Below are 14,665 nucleotides of genomic sequence, written 5' to 3'. Positions count from 1 at the left end.
GCTGTTATAGGGGGCTCCAGACTACACATCCAGACTCCTGTTATAGGGGGGCTCCAGACTACACATCCAGACTGCTGTTATAGGGGGGGGGGGGCTCCAGACTACACATCCAGACTGCTGTTATAGGGGGCTCCAGACTACACATCCAGACTGCTGTTATAGGGGGGGCTCCAGACTACACATCCAGACTGCTGTTATAGGGGGGCACCGGACTACACATCCAGACTGCTGTTATAGGGGGCTCCAGACTACACATCCAGACTGCTGTTATAGGGGGGCTCCAGACTACACATCCAGACTGCAGTTATAGGGGGGCACCGGACTACACATCCAGACTGCTGTTATAGGGGGGCTCCAGACTACACATCCAGACTGCTGTTATAGGGGGGCACCGGACTACACATCCAGACTGCAGTTATAGGGGGCTCCAGACTACACATCCAGACTGCTGTTATAGGGGGCTCCAGACTACACATCCAGACTGCTGTTATAGGGGGCTCCAGACTACACATCCAGACTGCTGTTATAGGGGGGGGGGCTCCAGACTACACATCCAGACTGCTGTTATAGGGGGGCTCCAGACTACACATCCAGACTGCTGTTATAGGGGGGCACCGGACTACACATCCAGACTGCAGTTATAGGGGGCTCCAGACTACACATCCAGACTGCTGTTATAGGGGGCTCCAGACTACACTTCCAGACTGCTGTTATAGGGGGGGCTCCAGACTACACATCCAGACTGCTGTTATAGGGGGGGCTCCAGACTACACATCCAGACTGCTGTTATAGGGGGGGCTCCAGACTACACATCCAGACTGCTGTTATAGGGGGGCACCGGACTACACATCCAGACTGCTGTTATAGGGGGGGCTCCAGACTACACATCCAGACTGCTGTTATAGGGGGGCTCCAGACTACACATCCAGACTGCTGTTATAGGGGGGCACCGGACTACACATCCAGACTGCTGTTATAGGGGGGGCTCCAGACTACACATCCAGACTGCTGTTATAGGGGGGCACCGGACTACACATCCAGACTGCTGTTATAGGGGGGGCTCCAGACTACACATCCAGACTGCTGTTATAGGGGGGCTCCAGACTACACATCCAGACTGCTGTTATAGGGGGGCACCGGACTACACATCCAGACTGCTGTTATAGGGGGGGCTCCAGACTACACATCCAGACTGCTGTTATAGGGGGCTCCAGACTACACATCCAGACTGCAGTTATAGGGGGGCACCGGACTACACATCCAGACTGCTGTTATAGGGGGGCTCCAGACTACACATCCAGACTGCTGTTATAGGGGGGCACCGGACTACACATCCAGACTGCAGTTATAGGGGGCTCCAGACTACACATCCAGACTGCTGTTATAGGGGGCTCCAGACTACACATCCAGACTGCTGTTATAGGGGGCTCCAGACTACACATCCAGACTGCTGTTATAGGGGGGGGGGCTCCAGACTACACATCCAGACTGCTGTTATAGGGGGGCTCCAGACTACACATCCAGACTGCTGTTATAGGGGGGCACCGGACTACACATCCAGACTGCAGTTATAGGGGGCTCCAGACTACACATCCAGACTGCTGTTATAGGGGGCTCCAGACTACACTTCCAGACTGCTGTTATAGGGGGGGCTCCAGACTACACATCCAGACTGCTGTTATAGGGGGGGCTCCAGACTACACATCCAGACTGCTGTTATAGGGGGGGCTCCAGACTACACATCCAGACTGCTGTTATAGGGGGGCACCGGACTACACATCCAGACTGCTGTTATAGGGGGGGCTCCAGACTACACATCCAGACTGCTGTTATAGGGGGGCTCCAGACTACACATCCAGACTGCTGTTATAGGGGGGCACCGGACTACACATCCAGACTGCTGTTATAGGGGGGGCTCCAGACTACACATCCAGACTGCTGTTATAGGGGGGGCTCCAGACTACACATCCAGACTGCTGTTATAGGGGGGGCTCCAGACTACACATCCAGACTGCTGTTATAGGGGGGCACCGGACTACACATCCAGACTGCTGTTATAGGGGGGGCTCCAGACTACACATCCAGACTGCTGTTATAGGGGGCTCCAGACTACACATCCAGACTGCTGTTATAGGGGGGGGGGCTCCAGACTACACATCCAGACTGCTGTTATAGGGGGGCTCCAGACTACACATCCAGACTGCTGTTATAGGGGGGCACCGGACTACACATCCAGACTGCAGTTATAGGGGGCTCCAGACTACACATCCAGACTGCTGTTATAGGGGGCTCCAGACTACACTTCCAGACTGCTGTTATAGGGGGGGCTCCAGACTACACATCCAGACTGCTGTTATAGGGGGGGCTCCAGACTACACATCCAGACTGCTGTTATAGGGGGGGCTCCAGACTACACATCCAGACTGCTGTTATAGGGGGGCACCGGACTACACATCCAGACTGCTGTTATAGGGGGGGCTCCAGACTACACATCCAGACTGCTGTTATAGGGGGGCTCCAGACTACACATCCAGACTGCTGTTATAGGGGGGCACCGGACTACACATCCAGACTGCTGTTATAGGGGGGGCTCCAGACTACACATCCAGACTGCTGTTATAGGGGGCTCCAGACTACACACCCAGACTGCTGTTATAGGGGGGCTCCAGACTACACATCCAGACTGCTGTTATAGGGGGCTCCAGACTACACACCCAGACTGCTGTTATAGGGGGGCTCCAGACTACACATCCAGACTGCTGTTATAGGGGGCTCCAGACTACACACCCAGACTGCTGTTATAGGGGGGCTCCAGACTACACATCCAGACTGCTGTTATAGGGGGCTCCAGACTAAACACCCAGACTGCTGTAATAGGGGGCTCCAGACTACACATCCAGACTGCTGTTATAGGGGGGCTCCAGACTACGCATCCAGACTGCTGTTATAGGGGGCTCCAGACTACACATCCAGACTGCTGTTATAGGGGGCTCCAGACTACACATCCAGACTGCTGTTATAGGGGGGCTCCAGACTACACACCCAGACTGTTATAGGGGGCTCCAGACTACACATCCAGACTGCTGTTATAGGGGGCTCCATACTACACATCCAGACTGTTATAGGGGGCTCCAGACTACACATCCACACTGCTGTTATAGGGGGCTCCAGACTACACACCCAGACTGCTGTTATAGGGGGGCTCCAGACTACACATCCAGACTGCTGTTATAGGGGGCTCCAGACTACACATCCAGACTGCTGTTATAGGGGGGCTCCAGACTACACATCCAGACTGCTGTTATAGGGGGCTCCAGACTACACATCCAGACTGCTGTTATAGGGGGGCTCCAGACTACACACCCAGACTGTTATAGGGGGCTCCAGACTACACATCCAGACTGCTGTTATAGGGGGCTCCAGACTACACATCCAGACTGTTATAGGGGGCTCCAGACTACACATCCACACTGCTGTTATAGGGGGCTCCAGACTACACACCCAGACTGCTGTTATAGGGGGCTCCAGACTACACATCCAGACTGCTGTTATAGGGGGCTCCAGACTACACATCCAGACTGTTATAGGGGGCTCCAGACTACACATCCACACTGCTGTTATAGGGGGCTCCAGACTACACACCCAGACTGCTGTTATAGGGGGCTCCAGACTACACATCCAGACTGCTGTTATAGGGGGCTCCAGACTACACATCCAGACTGCTGTTATAGGGGGGCTCCAGACTACACATCCAGACTGCTGTTATAGGGGGCTCCAGACTACACATCCAGACTGCTGTTATAGGGGGCTCCAGACTACACATCCAGACTGCTGTTATAGGGGGGCTCCAGACTACACACCCAGACTGTTATAGGGGGCTCCAGACTACACATCCAGACTGCTGTTATAGGGGGCTCCAGACTACACATCCAGACTGTTATAGGGGGCTCCAGACTACACATCCACACTGCTGTTATAGGGGGCTCCAGACTACACACCCAGACTGCTGTTATAGGGGGGCTCCAGACTACACATCCAGACTGCTGTTATAGGGGGGTACAGACTACACACCCAGACTGTTATAGGGGGCTCCAGACTACACACCCAGACTGCTGTTATAGGGGGCTCCAGACTACACATCCAGACTGCTGTTATAGGGGGGCTCCAGACTACACATCCAGACTGCTGTTATAGGGGGCTCCAGACTACACATCCAGACTGCTGTTATAGGGGGGCTCCAGATTACACATCCAGACTGCTGTTATAGGGGGGCTCCAGACTACACATCCAGACTGCTGTTATAGGGGGCTCCAGACTACACATCCAGACTGCTGTTATAGGGGGGCTCCAGACTACACATCCACACTGCTGTTATAGGGGGGGCTCCAGACTACACATCCAGACTGCTGTTATAGGGGGCTCCAGACTACACATCCAGACTGCTGTTATAGGGGGCTCCAGACTACACATCCAGACTGCTGTTATAGGGGGGCTCCAGATTACACATCCAGACTGCTGTTATAGGGGGGCTCCAGACTACACATCCAGACTGCTGTTATAGGGGGCTCCAGATTACACATCCAGACTGCTCTTATAGGGGGGCTCCAGACTACACATCCAGACTGCTGTTATAGGGGGCTCCAGACTACACATCCAGACTGCTGTTATAGGGGGCTCCAGACTACACATCCAGACTGCTGTTATAGGGGGCTCCAGACTACACATCCAGACTGCTGTTATAGGGGGGGCTCCAGACTACACATCCAGACTGCTGTTATAGGGGGCTCCAGATTACACATCCAGACTGCTGTTATAGGGGGGCTCCAGACTACACATCCACACTGCTGTTATAGGGGGGCCCCAGACTACACATCCAGACTGCTGTTATAGGGGGGCTGCAGATTACACATCCAGACTGCTGTTATAGGGGGCTCCAGACTACACATCCAGACTGCTGTTATAGGGGGCTCCAGACTACACATCCAGACTGCTGTTATAGGGGGCTCCAGACTACACATCCACACTGCTGTTATAGGGGGGGCTCCAGACTACACATCCAGACTGCTGTTATAGGGGGCTCCAGATTACACATCCAGACTGCTGTTATAGGGGGGCTCCAGACTACACATCCACACTGCTGTTATAGGGGGGCCCCAGACTACACATCCAGACTGCTGTTATAGGGGGCTCCAGATTACACATCCAGACTGCTGTTATAGGGGGCTCCAGACTACACATCCACACTGCTGTTATAAGGGGGCTCCAGACTACACATCCAGACTGCTGTTATAGGAGGCTCCAGACTACACATCCAGACTGCTGTTATAGGGGGGGCTCCATACTACACATCCAGACTGCTGTTATAGGGGGCTCCAGACTACACATCCAGACTGCTGTTATAGGGGGGCACCGGACTACACATCCAGACTGCTGTTATAGGGGGGGGCTCCAGACTACACATCCAGACTGCTGTTATAGGGGGCTCCAGACTACACACCCAGACTGCTGTTATAGGGGGGCTCCAGACTACACATCCAGACTGCTGTTATAGGGGGCTCCAGAATACACATCCAGACTGCTGTTATAGGGGGGCTCCAGACTACACATCCAGACTGCTGTTATAGGGGGCTCCAGACTACACATCCAGACTGCTGTTATAGGAGGCTCCAGACTACACATCCAGACTGCTGTTATAGGGGGCTCCAGAATACACATCCAGACTGCTGTTATAGGGGGCTCCATACTACACATCCAGACTGCTGTTATAGGGGGCTCCAGACTACACATCCAGACTGCTGTTATAGGGGGCTCCAGACTACACATCCAGACTGCTGTTATAGGGGGGCTCCAGACTACACATCCACACTGCTGTTATAGGGGGGCTCCAGACTACACATCCAGACTGCTGTTATAGGGGGCTCCAGACTACACATCCAGACTGCTGTTATAGGGGGCTCCAGACTACACATCCAGACTGCTGTTATAGGGGGGCACCGGACTACACATCCAGACTGCTGTTATAGGGGGGGGGCTTCAGACTACACATCCAGACTGCTGTTATAGGGGGCTCCAGACTACACATCCAGACTGCTGTTATAGGGGGCTCCAGACTACACATCCAGACTGCTGTTATAGGGGGCTCCATACTACACATCCAGACTGCTGTTATAGGGGGGCTCCAGACTACACATCCAGACTGCTGTTATAGGGGGCTCCAGACTACACATCCAGACTGCTGTTATAGGGGGCTCCAGACTACACATCCAGTCTGCTGTTATAGGGGGCTCCAGACTACACATCCAGACTGCTGTTATAGGGGGCTCCAGACTACACATCCAGACTGCTGTTATAGGGGGCTCCAGACTACACATCCAGACTGCTGTTATAGGGGGGCTCCAGACTACACATCCAGACTGCTGTTATAGGGGGCTCCAGACTACACATCCAGACTGCTGTTATAGGGGGCTCCAGACTACACATCCAGACTGCTGTTATAGGGGGGCTCCAGACTACACATCCAGACTGCTGTTATAGGGGGGCTCCAGACTACACATCCAGACTGCTGTTATAGGGGGCTCCAGACTACACATCCAGACTGCTGTTATAGGGGGGCTCCAGACTACACATCCAGACTGTTATAGGGGGCTCCAGACTACACATCCAGACTGCTGTTATAGGGGGCTCCAGACTACACACCCAGACTGTTATAGGGGGCTCCAGACTACACATCCAGACTGCTGTTATAGGGGGGCTCCAGACTACACACCCAGACTGTTATAGGGGGCTCCAGACTACACATCCAGACTGCTGTTATAGGGGGGCACCGGACTACACATCCAGACTGCTGTTATAGGGGGGGGCTCCAGACTACACATCCAGACTGCTGTTATAGGGGGCTCCAGATTACACATCCAGACTGCTGTTATAGGGGGCTCCAGACTACACATCCAGACTGCTGTTATAGGGGGCTCCAGACTACACATCCAGACTGCTGTTATAGGGGGCTCCAGACTACACATCCAGACTGCTGTTATAGGGGGGCTCCAGACTACACATCCAGACTGCTGTTATAGGGGGCTCCAGACTACACACCCAGACTGTTATAGGGGGCTCCAGACTACACATCCAGACTGCTGTTATAGGGGGCTCCAGACTACACATCCAGACTGCTGTTATAGGGGGGCTCCAGACTACACATCCAGACTGCTGTTATAGGGGGCTCCAGACTACACATCCAGACTGCTGTTATAGGGGGGGCTCCAGACTACACACCCAGACTGTTATAGGGGGCTCCAGACTACACATCCAGACTGCTGTTATAGGGGGCTCCAGACTACACATCCAGACTGCTGTTATAGGGGGGCTCCAGACTACACATCCAGACTGCTGTTATAGGGGGCTCCAGACTACACATCCAGACTGCTGTTATAGGGGGCTCCAGACTAAACACCCAGACTGCTGTTATAGGGGGCTCCAGACTACACATCCAGACTGCTGTAATAGGGGGGCTCCAGACTACACATCCAGACTGCTGTTATAGGGGGCTCCAGACTACACACCCAGACTGTTATAGGGGGCTGCAGACTACACATCCACACTGGTGTTATAGGGGGCTCCAGACTGCACATCCAGACTGCTGTTATAGGGGGGGCTCCATACTACACATCCAGACTGCTGTTATAGGGGGCTCCAGACTACACATCCAGACTGCTGTTATAGGGGGGCTCCAGACTAAACACCCAGACTGCTGTAATAGGGGGGCTCCAGACTACACATCCAGACTGCTGTTATAGGGGGCTCCAGACTAAACACCCAGACTGCTGTAATAGGGGGGCTCCAGACTACACATCCAGACTGCTGTTATAGGGGGCTCCAGACTACACACCCAGACTGCTGTTATAGGGGGGCTCCAGACTACACATCCACACTGGTGTTATAGGGGGCTCCAGACTGCACATCCAGACTGCTGTTATAGGGGGGGGGCTCCATACTACACATCCAGACTGCTGTTATAGGGGGCTCCAGACTACACATCCAGACTGCTGTTATAGGGGGCTCCAGACTAAACACCCAGACTGCTGTAATAGGGGGGCTCCAGACTACACATCCAGACTGCTGTTATAGGGGGCTCCAGACTACACATCCAGACTGCTGTTATAGGGGGCTCCAGACTACACATCCAGACTGCTGTTATAGGGGGCTCCAGACTACACATCCAGACTGCTGTTATAGGGGGGCTCCAGACTACACATCCAGACTGCTGTTATAGGGGGCTCCATACTACACATCCAGACTGCTGTTATAGGGGGCTCCAGACTACACATCCAGACTGCTGTTATAGGGGGGCTCCAGACTACACATCCAGACTGCTGTTATAGGGGGCTCCAGACTACACATCCAGACTGCTGTTATAGAGGGGGCTCCAGACTACACATCCAGACTGCTGTTATAGGGGGGGCTCCAGACTACACATCCAGACTGCTGTTATAGGGGGCTCCATACTACACATCCAGACTGCTGTTATAGGGGGCTCCAGACTACACATCCAGACTGCTGTTATAGGGGGGCTCCAGACTACACATCCAGACTGCTGTTATAGGGGGCTCCAGACTACACATCCAGACTGCTGTTATAGAGGGGGCTCCAGACTACACATCCAGACTGCTGTTATAGGGGGCTCCAGATTACACATCCAGACTGCTGTTATAGGGGGGCTCCAGACTACACATCCAGACTGCTGTTATAGGGGGGCTCCAGACTACACATCCAGACTGCTGTTATAGGGGGGCTCCAGACTACACATCCAGACTGCTGTTATAGGGGGCTCCAGACTACACATCCAGACTGCTGTTATAGGGGGCTCCAGACTACACATCCAGACTGCTGTTATAGGGGGCTCCAGACTACACATCCAGACTGCTGTTATAGGGGGGCTCCAGACTACACATCCAGACTGCTGTTATAGGGGGCTCCAGACTACACATCCAGACTGCTGTTATAGAGGGGGCTCCAGACTACACATCCAGACTGCTGTTATAGGGGGGCTCCAGACTACACATCCAGACTGCTGTTAAAGGGGGGGCTCCAGACTACACATCCAGACTGCTGTTATAGGGGGGCTCCAGATTACACATCCAGACTGCTGTTATAGGGGGGCTCCAGACTACACATCCACACTGCTTTTAAAGGGGGGGCTCCAGACTACACATCCAGACTGCTGTTATAGGGGGGCTCCAGACTGCTGTTATAGGAGGCTCCAGACTACACATCCAGACTGCTGTTATAGGGGGCTCCAGACTACACATCCAGACTGCTGTTATAGGGGGGGCTCCAGACTACACATCCAGACTGCTGTTATAGGGGGCTCCAGACTACACATCCAGACTGCTGTTATAGGGGGGCTCCAGACTACACACCCAGACTGCTGTTATAGGAGGCTCTAGACTACACATCCAGACTGCTGTTATAGGGGGGGCTCCAGAGTACACATCCAGACTGCTGTTATAGGGGGCTCCAGACTACACGTCCAGACTGCTGTTATAGGGGGGGGCTCCAGACTACACATCCAGACTGCTGTTATAGGGGGCTCCAGACTACACATCCAGACTGCTGTTATAGGGGGGGGGGCTCCAGACTACACATCCAGACTGCTGTTATAGGGGGCTCCAGACTACACATCCAGACTGCTGTTATAGGGGGGGCTCCAGACTACACATCCAGACTGCTGTTATAGGGGGGGGGGCTCCAGACTACACATCCAGACTGCTGTTATAGGGGGCTCCAGACTACACATCCAGACTCCTGTTATAGGGGGGCTCCAGACTACACATCCAGACTGCTGTTATAGGGGGGGGGGGGCTCCAGACTACACATCCAGACTGCTGTTATAGGGGGCTCCAGACTACACATCCAGACTGCTGTTATAGGGGGGGCTCCAGACTACACATCCAGACTGCTGTTATAGGGGGGCACCGGACTACACATCCAGACTGCTGTTATAGGGGGCTCCAGACTACACATCCAGACTGCTGTTATAGGGGGGCTCCAGACTACACATCCAGACTGCAGTTATAGGGGGGCACCGGACTACACATCCAGACTGCTGTTATAGGGGGGCTCCAGACTACACATCCAGACTGCTGTTATAGGGGGGCACCGGACTACACATCCAGACTGCAGTTATAGGGGGCTCCAGACTACACATCCAGACTGCTGTTATAGGGGGCTCCAGACTACACATCCAGACTGCTGTTATAGGGGGCTCCAGACTACACATCCAGACTGCTGTTATAGGGGGGGGGGCTCCAGACTACACATCCAGACTGCTGTTATAGGGGGGCTCCAGACTACACATCCAGACTGCTGTTATAGGGGGGCACCGGACTACACATCCAGACTGCAGTTATAGGGGGCTCCAGACTACACATCCAGACTGCTGTTATAGGGGGCTCCAGACTACACTTCCAGACTGCTGTTATAGGGGGGGCTCCAGACTACACATCCAGACTGCTGTTATAGGGGGGGCTCCAGACTACACATCCAGACTGCTGTTATAGGGGGGGCTCCAGACTACACATCCAGACTGCTGTTATAGGGGGGCACCGGACTACACATCCAGACTGCTGTTATAGGGGGGGCTCCAGACTACACATCCAGACTGCTGTTATAGGGGGGCTCCAGACTACACATCCAGACTGCTGTTATAGGGGGGCACCGGACTACACATCCAGACTGCTGTTATAGGGGGGGCTCCAGACTACACATCCAGACTGCTGTTATAGGGGGCTCCAGACTACACATCCAGACTGCTGTTATAGGGGGTGCTCCAGACTACACATCCACACTGCTGTTATAGGGGGCAGTTACAAGATAATCTGCCTAGGTTTATTTACCCCATTAACTTTCAGTATTAAATCTGTCAATAAACAACTGTCCTCCTGACCAGATTTTTTAGTCCCGTTTTTTTTTATCTTGTTTTCTTCTCTTAGTTCTGGCAGTTTGGCGAATGGGTGGATGTGGTTGTCGATGATCGGTTACCGATGCTCAATGGAAACTTTGTGTTTGTACAGCCACGTGTCAGCAATGAGTTTTGGCCATCTCTATTGGAGAAAGCGTATGCCAAGTAAGTGTATGTGATTTAAAGTATTTATTTTTACCTATATTACAGTCCTAACTCAACAGAAATGGGCGTAGTGCACAGCTTCTAACCAAACTATTGCTTTAATCAAAGCAGTTTTCTCAGGAGCAGAGAGAGAAAGAGGGACATCTTCTTGTGAACGCCCTGCCTTGAATGGGAAATACATGTATTATCTGTGATATAGTCCAGAGCTGAACTCACTATTCTGCTGGTGCAGTCACTGTGTACATACATTACATTACTGATCCTGAGTTACATCCTGTATTATACCCCAGAGCTGCACTCACTATTCTGCTGGTGCAGTCACTGTGTACATACATTACATTACTGATCCTGAGTTACATCCTGTATTATACTCCAGAGCTGCGCTCACTATTCTGCTGGTGCAGTCACTGTGTAGATACATTACATTACTGATCCTGAGTTACATCCTGTATTATACTGTACTCCAGAGCTGCACTCACTATTCTGCTGGTGCACTCACTGTGTACATACATTACATTACTGATCCTGAGTTACATCCTGTATTATACTCCAGAGCTGCGCTCACTATTCTGCTGGTGCAGTCACTGTGTACATACATTACATTACTGATCCTGAGTTACCTCCTGTATTATACCCCAGAGCTGCACTCACTATTCTGCTGGTGCACTCACTGTGTACATACATTACATTACTGATCCTGAGTTACATCCTGTATTATACCCCAGAGCTGCACTCACTATTCTGCTGGTGCAGTCACTGTGTACATACATTACATTACTGATCCTGAGCTGCATCCTGTATTATACCCCAGAGCTGCACTCACTATTCTGCTGATGCAGTCACTGTGTACATACATTACATTACTGATCCTGAGTTACCCCCTGTATTATACTCCAGAGCTGCACTCACTATTCTGCTGGTGCAGTCACTGTGTACATACATTACATTACTGATCCTGAGTTACCTCCTGTATTATACCCCAGAGCTGCACTCACTATTCTGCTGGTGCACTCACTGTGTACATACATTACATTACTGATCCTGAGTTACATCCTGTATTATACCCCAGAGCTGCACTCACTATTCTGCTGGTGCAGTCACTGTGTACATACATTACATTACTGATCCTGAGCTACATCCTGTATTATACCCCAGAGCTGCACTCACTATTCTGCTGGTGCAGTCACTGTGTACATACATTACATTACTGATCCTGAGTTACATCCTGTATTATACCCCAGAGCTGCACTCACTATTCTGCTGGTGCAGTCACTGTGTACATACATTACATTACTGATCCTGAGCTGCATCCTGTATTATACTCCAGAGCTGCACTCACTATTCTGCTGGTGCAGTCACTGTGTACATACATTACATTACTGATCCTGAGTTACATCCTGTATTATACCCCAGAGCTGCACTCACTATTCTGCTGGTGCAGTCACTGTGTACATACATTACATTACTGATCCTGAGTTACATCCTGTATTATACTCTAGAGCTGCACTCACTATTCTGCTGGTGCAGTCACTGTGTACATACATTACATTACTGATCCTGAGTTACCTCCTGTATTATACTCCAGAGCTGCACTCACTATTCTGCTGGTGCAGTCACTGTGTACATACATTACATTACTGATCCTGAGTTACATCCTGTATTATACTCCAGAGCTGCACTCACTATTCTGCTGGTGCAGTCACTGTGTACATACATTACATTACTGATCCTGAGTTACCTCCTGTATTATACTCCAGAGCTGCACTCACTATTCTGCTGGTGCAGTCACTGTGTACATACATTACATTACTGATCCTGAGTTACATCCTGTATTATACTCCAGAGCTGCACTCACTATTCTGCTGGTGCCGTCACTGTGTACATACATTACTGATCCTGAGTTACATCCTGTATTATACTCCAGAGCTGCACTCACTATTCTGCTGGTGCAGTCACTGTACATACATTACATTACTGATCCTGAGTTACATCCTGTATTATACTCCAGAGCTGCACTCACTATTCTGCTGGTGCAGTCACTGTGTACATACATTACATTACTGATCCTGAGTTACATCCTGTATTATACTCCAGAGCTGCACTCACTATTCTGCTGGTGCAGTCACTGTGTACATATATTACATAACTGATCCTGAGTTACATCCTGTATTATACCCCAGAGCTGCACTCACTATTCTGCTGGTGCAGTCACTGTGTACATACATTACATTACTGATCCTGAGTTACATCCTTTATTATACTCCAGAGCTGCACTCACTATTCTGCTGGTGCAGTCACTGTGTACATACATTACATTACTGATCCTGAGTTACATCCTGTATTATACTCCAGAGCTGCACTCACTATTCTGCTGGTGCAGTCACTGTGTACATACATTACATTACTGATCCTGAGTTACATCCTGTATTATACTCCAGAGCTGCACTCACTATTCTGCTGGTGCAGTCACTGTGTACATACATTACATTACTGATCCTGAGTTACCTCCTGTATTATACTCCAGAGCTGCACTCACTATTCTGCTGGTGCAGTCACTGTGTACATACATTACATTACTGATCCTGAGTTACATCCTGTATTATACTCCAGAGCTGCACTCACTATTCTGCTGGTGCAGTCACTGTGTACATACATTACATTACTGATCCTGAGTTACCTCCTGTATTATACTCCAGAGCTGCACTCACTATTCTGCTGGTGCAGTCACTGTGTACATACATTACATTACTGATCCTGAGTTACATCCTGTATTATACTCCAGAGCTGCACTCACTATTCTGCTGGTGCAGTCACTGTACATACTGTACATTACATTACTGATCCTGAGTTACATCCTGTATTATACTCCAGAGCTGCACTCCCTGTTCTGCTGGTGCAGTCACTGTGTACATACATTACATTACTGATCCTGAGTTACATCCTGTATTATACTCCAGAGCTGCACTCACTATTCTGCTGGTGCAGTCACTGTGTACATACATTACATAACTGATCCTGAGTTACATCCTGTATTATACCCCAGAGCTGCACTCACTATTCTGCTGGTGCAGTCACTGTGTACATACATTACATTACTGATCCTGAGTTACATCCTGTATTATACTCCAGAGCTGCACTCACTATTCTGCTGGTGCAGTCACTGTGTACATATATTACATTACTGATCCTGAGTTATTGCTGGGATTACACTTTCTAGTTTATTAGAGACAGCAGGCGTCACAATAGTTTCTTTTCCCACATTACATTGTATCTTGCTTGGTACGAGTACGATGTTTTCTCAGAATGTTCCGTAATTCATGAAAGCTGATTCCGAGATCAGTCACATTAGCGTTTCGTCATCCACCTTGTCTTTTAGTCCTGGCTGTTACCTGTGTATATATGCGGACAATAAATATCAACTCACACATCTTCGTCCCTATGATAACACTTAACCCCCTGAGCTCACACCGGGATGTTTTGTCATAACGACACAGGAGCAGAACACAATTTGTCTTATGACAACTGATACTTCTTTAGAGATAT

At 50.9% G+C, this 14,665-nt stretch overlaps 1 protein-coding gene and 1 long non-coding RNA gene across 3 annotated transcripts in view; one reads left to right on the top strand and one right to left on the bottom strand.

Annotated features, from left to right (window-relative positions):
• Nucleotides 1-14,513, bottom strand: part of LOC138681120 (uncharacterized) — a 56,626-nt gene extending 42,113 nt beyond the window's left edge. The window contains exon 1 of the long non-coding RNA XR_011321889.1: nucleotides 14,387-14,513. This is a non-coding gene — a long non-coding RNA (uncharacterized lncRNA). The remainder of the gene's footprint in view (nucleotides 1-14,386) is intronic.
• The window catches only part of LOC138681117 (calpain-13-like), a 156,345-nt gene that overhangs the window by 63,088 nt on the left and 78,592 nt on the right, over nucleotides 1-14,665 (top strand). For both annotated transcript variants that reach the window (XM_069768371.1, XM_069768370.1), the window contains exon 5: nucleotides 10,989-11,122. In XM_069768371.1, the coding sequence (XP_069624472.1) occupies nucleotides 10,989-11,122 (134 nt within the window). The remainder of the gene's footprint in view (nucleotides 1-10,988; nucleotides 11,123-14,665) is intronic.

This window comes from Ranitomeya imitator, chromosome 5 (assembly GCF_032444005.1).
Source record: "Ranitomeya imitator isolate aRanImi1 chromosome 5, aRanImi1.pri, whole genome shotgun sequence".
Classification (NCBI taxonomy): domain Eukaryota; kingdom Metazoa; phylum Chordata; class Amphibia; order Anura; family Dendrobatidae; genus Ranitomeya; species Ranitomeya imitator.
The sequence above is the reverse complement of the archived record's forward strand: the minus strand, read 5'-3'. Positions and strand labels throughout refer to the sequence as shown.